The 10,267-nt window shown below is 38.1% G+C and overlaps 2 protein-coding genes across 2 annotated transcripts; one reads left to right on the plus strand and one right to left on the minus strand.

The window, feature by feature from the left end:
* The first annotated feature begins 7,308 nt into the window (after positions 1-7,308).
* Positions 7,309-7,860, plus strand: LOC148570362 (uncharacterized). The gene is made up of 2 exons (XM_088506997.1): positions 7,309-7,524; positions 7,600-7,860. Exons 1-2 carry the CDS (start codon positions 7,309-7,311, stop codon positions 7,858-7,860), a joined length of 477 nt encoding a protein of 158 aa, XP_088363123.1.
* A 488-nt stretch (positions 7,861-8,348) lies between these two features.
* Positions 8,349-10,059, minus strand: LOC148570363 (uncharacterized). Its single transcript, XM_088506998.1, has 4 exons — positions 9,525-10,059; positions 8,972-9,420; positions 8,778-8,867; positions 8,349-8,687 (listed from the first exon to the last, which is right to left on the minus strand). The coding sequence occupies exons 1-4, from the start codon at positions 10,057-10,059 to the stop codon at positions 8,349-8,351; spliced, it is 1,413 nt and encodes a 470-aa protein (XP_088363124.1).
* Between the last annotated feature and the right edge of the window lie 208 nt (positions 10,060-10,267).

The following is a 10,267-nucleotide window of genomic DNA, read 5'->3' on the forward strand; positions in this document are numbered from 1 at the left end:
CATCTAATGGTAATAAGAGAGGATTAATAATAAGCAAATATAAGGCCAAAGAAACATGTAATCAATCATAGCACATAATTAGGAAGAAAATATAAAACCATGCAAATAGTATGAATAAGTGGGTAAAGAGTTAATAAAAACCACTCAATTGAGCACAAGATAAACCATGAAATAGTGGTTTATCAACCTCCCCACACTTAAACACTAGCATGTCCTCATACTAAGCTCAAGAGAAGCTATAAAGGATGAAGAATGTATGAAATGCAACCTATGAATGTAACTACATGCAGAATGTTTCCAACTACTTAGTTAAAGGTAAACAAATCCTTCAAGAGGAAATATGAACTGGATTTCACTAATTCAAATCATGAAAATGAAGTACAAATAGACTTGCAAGAAGAAAATAGCTCATGAAAGCAGGGAACAAGGAATTGAGCATCGAACCCCCACTGGTAGTGTATACACTCTAATCACTCAAGTGTTTTTAGGTTCGATTCTCTCAATTCTCTACTAACCTTGCTTTCTAAGGCTTGCTCTTCATCTAATAATCAACATAAATTTAATGCACAGATACACATATCAAGAGGTCTTTTAAGGGTTGTAATGGGGTCAGGGTCAAGGTAGGATTGTATTTGGCCAAGTGGACTAAAATCTGAATCCTTAATTAACTTAAACTTTTCCCACCTAACTTAAACAATCCATGTAATCATAATACAACATCTAACCATCCATTAACCATGTTTTCCACATATTCATGCATTCTAATTTCAAGTACAACTCATATGCATTGTTTTCAACATTTACTTTGGGACATTTTGTCCCCTTTTTCTTATTTGCTCTTTTTCCTCTTTTCTCTTTTTTTTTTAATACATAATTTTTCTTTTTCTTTTATTTTTCTCAATGCATATGATTAAATTATTGGATGCATGAATCATGTCCTAAACATTTTTTTCACATTTTCAGAAAATTCTAACATACTCAATTCTCAAACCAATTGTTTCCAAATTCGCTTCCCCACACTTAATTTATGAGCACTCTCACTAGTCTAAGCTAACTAAGGATTCAAATTAAGGACATTATTGTTTTCCGCTTAGAGTTAATGATGTACTAAAGTAAAGAACAAAGGGGTATAATAGGCTCAAAGTGGTTTGCAAGGGATAATGAAGGGTTAAGGCCATATGGGTATGTAAGCTCAGTGAAACAAAGGCCTCAATCATATAAGTGCATGCATACATTAAATAATGGAAATATAGAATCAAGCAAGACAAAAATCACAATTTTAGAGAGAAAAACACACACCAAAAATAAAGTATTGGTTGATAAAATGCAACCAATCAATTAGGCTCAAAAATCTCACAGGTTTTGTGTGTTCGAGTTCTAAATCATGTTCCAATATAATATTTCTTCAAACAAGTGTAACATTAAATTTTATTCAAATTAGTGAAATACTTTAAAAGGTTTCTTGAAAAAGAAAATATTACTTTAACCAAGTGGTAAAATATGCAAAAATCAAACAAATATGCAAATACAACAACTAATCTACAAAGAAAATTTAAACATTGGTGTTTGAGACAAGAAAGTACTAACCCATGGAGATCGGTATCGACCTCCCCACACTTAAAGATTGCACCGTCCTCGGTGCATGCTGAGTTTTGCAGGTGGATGGGTTGTTTCAACTGATGCTTTTCTCATCAAGGAATGTGCGTAGGAACTTGTTTGTCTCTCCCATGTGAACGTCTTCCGGTTCTCTTCCTGGTGGCCATCCTGAAAGAAAAAGGGAAGGAAAGTAACCCAAAGCAAAGATAGAAAACAAATAAAACATGGGTTGGTTAATGCCAAAAGTGAGGGTCTCAATTACATGGTAGCTACAACATGTAAGTGAGAAAATAATAGAAGCACATGGCATACTAGTGGTGCAAAATATTGCAACAATGAGGGAGAGAGTGTGGGTAAGGAGAGATAATATAAATTCATATCAATGTAAAAGTAATACAAATATAAAAGATTAGCATTGATTTAAATAATATTACTCAATCAGAATTAAACAAGTCACTAAGCATCAAGAAAATACCAGAAAAGATGTAACAGTTGAATAAGAATATTTGAACACCAATAATAATTTTAGAAAAATAAAATATGCAATGAATGAGAGTATGCAAATAAATTAAATAAAATAGAATGGGAGTGAGAGAAAATAAGAAAGGAAGAAGAAATAAATAACAAAAGATAAGAGAATAAGGATTCGGAGAAGAAAAGATAAGAAAATTGGCACTAATATGGATAGGTTGTGCGATGCTGGCGACGCGGTTGCGTGGGTGACGCGGTCGCGTGGTGCGCAAATAAGGTTAGATGACGCGAACGCGTGGGGCATGCGATCGCGTGACTCGGTTTGTGTTGGTGGCGCGAGTGCAGCCTCGCGGTCGCACAACTCTCTGTTCGAAACTTGGTATTGCCAAAATCCAGGGTGACGCGGTCGCGTGGTCGACGCGATCGCGCGGGTGGCCTTATTTCTAATATGACGCGGACGCGTGGGTGACGCGTTCGCGTGGCAGGGCTTGTGCTACTAGCACGGGTCCAGCCCAACTCCAGCTCAACTTTCGGTTGTGCACCCTTTGACGTCGAAATCCAGGTCACGCGGCCGCGTGGGGAACGCGGTCGCGTGGGAGGCCATTATTTCCCTGCGATGCGGACGCGTTAGTTACGCGGTCGCGTGGGACGAATTGTGCCACTGGCACACCTCCAGCCTTGCTCCAGCGTGACTCTCTGTTCGTTTTTATTTTTTCTTCTCTCCTTGTGACGCGGACGCGTCGCTGATGCGGTCGCGTCGCGTGCTCGCTTTTTTTTTTTTAATCTGAAAAGATGCAGAATGTAGTGTTAATATGAATGTGATGCAAAACTCCAGGTTCAATATAATAAAATAAAATAAAATTTCAAAAACAAATAAAACTAAATAGAAATGAAAAAGGACGATCATACCATGGTAGGTTGTCTCCCACCTAGCACTTTTAGTTATAGTCCTTAAGTTGGACATTTGGTGAGCTCCCTGTTATGGTGGCTTATGCTTGTATTCATCCAGGAATCTCCACCAATATTTGTATCTCCAGTAACCTCCGGGGTCCCAAACTAGGCGCAGAAAGCCTTCAAGTAAGTTAAAGCAAGTGACCAGGCCCCAAGAGTGGTGATTGATAGAATGGATTCCGGGGTCCCAGACCTTGCCTTTGCACCCGTCTTTTGGTTGAGCAATATTGTTCCCTCCGGGTAGCAAGCAGTCTGAATTCTCACGTAGGCGGCCAAACAACTTCCTAGACCCATTCAGTTGAGCTCTATACCAACCTTTACGTTTAAACTTAAAGCTTCCAACCATGATGAACCTTGCAGGACAATGCTTACCACTAGCCATCTTCCTCTTACTCTTAATGCCACAAAGAGCTCTAAGTTGACCATCCATCTCCAGTAGCCCATATTCAAGTGGAATTAGAAAGCTAAGGGATATGAATTTTACCCACTTGAATGTTGTGAAGGATGATGGCAACTTAGGGGGAGGTATTTTTAATGAAATTGTAAGCTCCACTCCCTTGTGCTCTTTTCTGATAACTACCACCTCTTTGCAAGCTTCTTCAATTTCAACCTCTTCCTCTTGGTAGCTCTCTTTCAATTCAATCTCCTCTTCATTGCTTTCCAAGGGCATGGGAGGTTGTGCTTCTTCTTCTTGAATCTCCATCTCTTGATCAACCTCTTCCAAGTCTTCAACTATGATATTCTTTGGAGGTTGTACACCCTCCTCAGCATCAATTTCAACCGTCTTGGAAGGAGACTCTATGACTGGACTTTCCCATGGAGGTTCTGCATCTCCTAAGTCTTCAACCAACTCTTCTTCTTGAACAATGACAGCTTCTTCTACTTGTTCTAGTATGAATTCATGCTCTGTCTTGTCCACTGGGGTTTCTGGTATCTCCTTCATGCTACGCTCTTCACTAGACTGTCCACATGGGGCTGTGGCTGATCCTTGTGTATTTAAGCGTCTAGAAGCCCATTGAATTAATGCTTGCTCCAGTTGTTGAGTGGTTGCCTGAAATCGATCCACTGTCTCCTTGAAACGATCCTTTGTCTCTTGATGCACTCGGTTATCATAGGTAGGATCATAATGCTCTGTGATTGAAAAGGAAGTGCACTAGAGCTTGAGGGTTGATTGTTAAAGGTATTTGGTGGTCTGATTTGGGCGGCGAGAGCTCGTATAGTAGAGTTTAGATCGGTAAGTGCTCTCTCCATGGAGGTTTGGGGTGGATCTATTTATGGTTCATTTGGTTCATAAGGTGGTTGGTATAGTGGTTGAGGGTTAGGGTCATATGGAGGTGAATGGTGGTAGTTGGCTTGTGAGTGTGGTAGTTCAAAGTTGTGTTGAGGAAAGGGTTCATAGGCATATGGTGGTGGTTGTTGATAGTCCATTGGAGGTGGCTGTTGCCATGAGGGTTGATCAAATCCTTGTGGCTCCTCCCATCTTTGATTGTTCCAACCTTGATGCCTGTTCTCATTGTAATTTCTTCTTCCTGCAATATTATTGTAACCAGACTCATAGCCAAAGGGGTGAGAGTTCATAGTAGAAAATAAAAATTAAGAAAAATAAAAATAAATTGAAATTAAAAGATTATTTAAATTTTGAATTTGAAAATTAAATTTTGAAATTTGAATTTTAAATTTTTGAAATTTGAATTTTTTTTTTGAAATTAGAAATTTGAAATTTTTTTTTAAATTTGAATTTTTAAAAAATTTTTAAATTTGAATTTTGAAATTTGACTTTTGAAATAAGATAAGACAAGATAAAAATTTTAAAATAAAAAATAAAAATCAATAACCTCTTAATTTAATAAAAATAAAAATAAAAACAAATCAAAAAGCAAATATTTACAATAACCAATAATAAGGCACACGTTTGCAATTCCCTGGCAACGGCGCCATTTTGATGAGAAAACTTTTGCGTGGTCTAGAAATTTGCGGATAAATCCTCGTTGCAAGTATAGTTTCTAAACCTTCAAAAGTCCTTTCATACAAACGTTTTGGTTGTCACAAGTAACAAACTCCTTTTAAATTGATAACCGAGTATTTAAACCTCGGGTCGTCTTCTCAAGGAATTGCAGGGAGGTATGTTCTTATTATTGGTTATGAGTCTTGTAAATTAGGGGTTTTAGAAAGTAAGGAAGTAGTATGTTGCATAAGAAGAATAAGATAAATAAATAATTATAAAATAAACTATTGGCAAAGTATAAGAACTGGAAGTCCTATCCTTATCAATTGTGATGAGAATTGGATTTTAATCCCACTTGGTCAGCCTTTACTAAACAAAGGAAAGTTAAGTGGGCTGATTGGCTTGATTCTCAAGTCCTAGTCAACTCCTGTGGAGAGACTAGCTTTAGAGCAATCCTAGTTCAATCAGAATCTGCCAATTTCAACCACTGTTTTATTTGACAACTCAAGCGTCGCCAATTACCTTAACCAAAGCCAAGAATGTAGAAAGCTAAATTAAAATCATAAATATCTGGAATACCTCAAATAAAATATATTCAAAGTAGTAAAATCTAACATGGAAAAGTTCATAAGCCAATTGGAAAAATAAATAAAAATAAAGAACCTGGGATTGAAAGTCACTCCTAAAACTAAGAGAAGTCCTAAATCCTAATCTTAAGAGAGAGGAGAGAACCTCTCTCTCTTGAAAACTACATCTACTGCTAAAATTGTGAATGTGAGAGCCTGCTTATGAATGGATGCAATCCCCACTTTATAGCCTTTAATCTGTGTTTTCTGGGCCACGAAATGGGTCGAAAACAGCCCGGAAATCGCTGGAGAAGAATTCAAACACGCTGATTTCTGCCATTGCAACGCGGCCGCATGGATCACGCGGTCGCGTCGCCTATCATCAGGGTAACTATAGCATATTATATATCAAATCGAAGCCCCGGACGTTAGCTTTCTAACGCAACTGGAACCGCGTCGTTTGGACCTCTGTAGCTAAAGTTATAGCCGTTTGAGTGCGAAGAGGTCAGGCTGGACAGCTTAGCAATTTCTCCAACTTCTTGTATTCCTTCTACTTTTGCATGCTTCCTTTCTATCCTCTGAGCCATTCCTGCCCTGTAATCTCTGAAATCACTTAACACACATATCAAGGCATCTAATGGTAATAAGAGAGGATTAATAATAAGCAAATATAAGGCCAAAGAAACATGTAATCAATCATAGCACATAATTAGGAAGGAAATATAAAACCATGCAAATAGTATGAATAAGTGGGTAAAGAGTTAATAAAAATCACTCAATTGAGCACAAGATAAACCATGAAATAGTGGTTTATCAACGCCATAGTGAGAGAGATGAGAGAGACCGAGCTCCAGGGGGGAGAGAGAGAGATACCAAGAGGAGAGAAGAACACGAGAAAACTTGAGAAGATGAATAGGTTTCTGAAACCCAGATCAAAGAACAATTTTTGATTTTTTTTGTTTCTCATATATATATATTTTTTTGTTGTTTAAATTATTTGAAAATATAAAATTAGAAATAGTTGAATTTTAAAATCTGATTGATTTAAAAAGGTATTTTTGTCTAATCGAATAAAATAAAGATGTTTAAGACTTTTGTAAAATTAAATAAAAAAATAATTTTTATTTTTATTTAATTAAAATGGTGTTTTAGTAAAAGTAGTGATATAATATATATTTTTTTAAAAAAATTAGATGTTGATGTGAAAAATAAATTCCATATGACTTGTTATTATTTATCCATATTTTAAACGTATCGATACATATGAATTTATTATCGTACCAAACCAAACACCTTGTTTTATAGGGTAATTTTATATCTTGGTTAAATTACTTTATTAGATCTTATAATTTTTTTAAAATATAAAGACTCAATTACATTTTATAAATTTAAAAGAATTACAGACTGTTAGAGTAATTTTAACCTTATATTTAGAGAAAATGACAAATAGGTCCCTGACCTTTTGGCTCGTGGACATTTTCGTCCCTGAGCATTTGAAAATACTTTTAAATCCCCAACCTTAGCAAATTTTGGACGGATGAGTCCCTCCGTGGAATTGCCTCCGCCGGACCCATCGGAGAAGTCTGATCTGGCTCCCCTGAGGATGACGTGGGACGCCTGGGTGACAGCTGGACTGCTGAGTGGAAAGCTCAAATCGAAAATTGGACAACGAAGTCCTTGCACCACTAAACTACGTCGTTTTGCCACCCTACCCTAATTCTTAAATTGATTGCCCTTCTTGCTCGAGGCCAGTGGTGAGGAGCTCAACGTTCATGAACCATGGCTGATAATGGAGCACCAACAACGTCGAGAAGAAGCCACAGGGGAGTAAGAGAGGAAGATTCTGCTTCAAGCTCAGACCCTTATGTTCTTTACGACGGAGACCTCAAGGACGATGTCGCCCGGAGATGCTTCTGTGGAGTTTATGCGATTATGTATATGTCGAGGACGATTAGGAACCCAAACAGAGTCTTCCTGGGTTGCCCATTCTATAAGGTAAGATAAGTAACCTGTGAACTTTGTTCTGTTGGAATGGTTTTACATGGTGCCTTATTTTTGGAAATTTGACAGGGTAACCAACCGCACTGCAAGTTTTTTCTTTGGGTTGATGAGCATCTTGCTAGAATTGGTCACAGTGGTTGCGTCCTCGAAAAAAGACATCTGGTTGAGAAAGAGCCAGAAGTTGTTGAAGAGGATGAGGGATTTCATCATAGGATTGCTATTATGGAGGAGAAGGTTACTATGCTGGAGAAGAAAAAAACCCCAATAGCTTGTTGTGTTGTTATTGTTGTATGTGCTGTTGTGGCTGCATTTTATATATGTAGTCACTGAGCAATGAATTTTAGAAATTAGAGTTGGAAAATGTCTTGTTCCTAGTTTTTTTTGTGTATTGAAACATGGTCTTTAGGGAATTTTTCTATCCTATTATCTATCTAAATAAAGTTAAAGCTATGATATCAATTGGGTGTTGAAATTATGTTATCAATATGTGAAGAAGCCTTGAATGATTGAGTAAAGTAGGCATCAAAGTTGTATACTTAACCACATAACATATATTGATAGTTTGGTAAACATCTTTGCGACAGGCACATTTTCTAAAAGCTGCCCAAAGAGAACAAATTTGCTCAAGTTTATAGTATTATGAAGCTTAACATCACAAAAGTAAGCCTCAAACACCTAACAAGATTGCAATAGTTTATAAAAGCCTAAGAGCTTCTTCAAAAAGACACTAATTCTCCCAAAAAAAACATTGTAATCACATTCAACTTTCCTAAATGCTATTACAAGGCATAGTGCGCTGCCCAAGATGTCATTTTTCTTCATGTCTTTGGATTGATGGATGGTGGATTAGGAATGAACTTGAACAGTCTTGTTGTTGCTGTGCTTGCTGCTGCCATTGTCTCCTTGGAAGCTACTGTACTCGGTCTTGGCCTGACTTGAGATGGTTGAGGCTGTGGGAGTGTAGGCTGACTTAGAGGTGGGAGTGACGTGGCGTAAAGTGGGGCAGGCGGCCTGAATATCTTCTGTTTGGGTCTGATCTTTGAAGTTTTTGGTTGAAATGTTTCGCGAGCTATGGATGGAACTTGGAGTAGAGGCCTAAATGGTGTACGTCTAGTTACACGACCTGGCTGGGGTTGGTCTGCCACGGGAGTTGGAACCTGGTTGTGATACATAAGCTAGTATTCATGAGACTTAGGTAAAATAACAGTTTAAAGGGTTAACATAACACAATTACATATTATACTTACATCTGGAACCTGGATAGATGCAGCCTGGGTAGATGCAGCATGGCTAGTAGCTGCCTCGCTAGTTGGAACACTTTGGGTGTTAGGGGCATCCTGTAAGTTTAGGTTGACCATTGTTACTCATTACTATATGAATCCTGAAATATCTAACTAAACATAGAGATACACCAATATAGCAGATTACTAAGAATAAATACAATATTAACATCATCCTGTGGTGCTGACTGTGATAGTAGAAGAACAACTAATGACTGACTTGTCCCACCTTTCTTCGACTTCTTGGTCTTAGGTTTCCAGTTGGGGTTAGATGGGGCACCCTTGCATGTCTTGTAATTATGTCCTTCTGACCCACATTTACTACAAGTTACCTTAAAGGATCTCTTAAGCTTGGCACCTTGCTGCATCATAGGTTCAGCCGGATCCTTTTGTCTGTTGTGCACCTTTGGTCTACCAATTGGTCTCTTTATGATGGGAGGATCTGGTCTCAAATACTCACTCCGTGTCCAAAATTCCTGACTAGGCACCGGTTGAATAGAATATGCGTATGTTTTATGGATTGACTCCATGCATAACCATGGGTGCACATATTCTTCTGGTTGATCATGTCTTTTCCTTATTGCTGCCACTGCATGGATACAGGGCATGCCTATAACAGAGCAACATCATGCACTTGAATTAAACGGAACCAGAAAATTCATAACAGTAAACCAAGTGAATCAGAACAGATATAACAATGCTATTAAAACTAACCAGTCACCTGCCATTTGTTGCATGAGCAGGTTTGCTTGATGAGATCCACATCCACCTTTGTTGTCTTACGACTCACTTCGAATCTCTTTCGTTCTTCGTCACCTGTCCACTCTGCAACCCACTTGTTGCTGGGCCTAATAAGACGATCCAACCTCTTCTGCTGAACAGGTGCAAGCTTCCCAGAAATATTTTGTAGCAACTGCTTATGCTTGACCATCCTCCGCATCAGATAGCACCTTATTTCTTCACACATTGTGAGAATAGGCTTGCTTCTGTAGTTTACAATCTTCGAGTTGAATACCTCACACATGTTATTTGTGAGGTTGTCCACTTTTGGTCCATGTGAGAAGTAGGCCTTCACCCAAGTTGCTAGCTCAAACTTCGATAGATACTCCCATGCACCCTGGTTGATTCGCTTCAGTTTTTCCATTTGCTCTTTAAATTCTGGTATGGTGGTGCATTTAGCACAGTTCCAAACCACCTCCCGAATATAGAGATCCTTGAACCGGTTGATAAAATTTTTCCAAATGTGCATCACACAGTTCCGGTGATGGGCATTTGGCATAACTGCCTTCAAAGTAGGTAGCAGTCCCTGCATATCAGTTTAACAAATAAATCAAGTATTAATTCAGTCATCAAGTAATAAGTTCTAAGTTCTAACCGTTTCCTCCAAGGTGACAAGGACATAAGGGTCACTGGAATCACTATCACAAGGTTTGAGGTTAGTGCCTCTTTTGATGCGT

Source organism: Arachis ipaensis, chromosome B3 (assembly GCF_059453495.1).
Source record: "Arachis ipaensis isolate K30076 ecotype BB chromosome B3, ASM5945349v1, whole genome shotgun sequence".
NCBI classification, from domain to species: domain Eukaryota; kingdom Viridiplantae; phylum Streptophyta; class Magnoliopsida; order Fabales; family Fabaceae; genus Arachis; species Arachis ipaensis.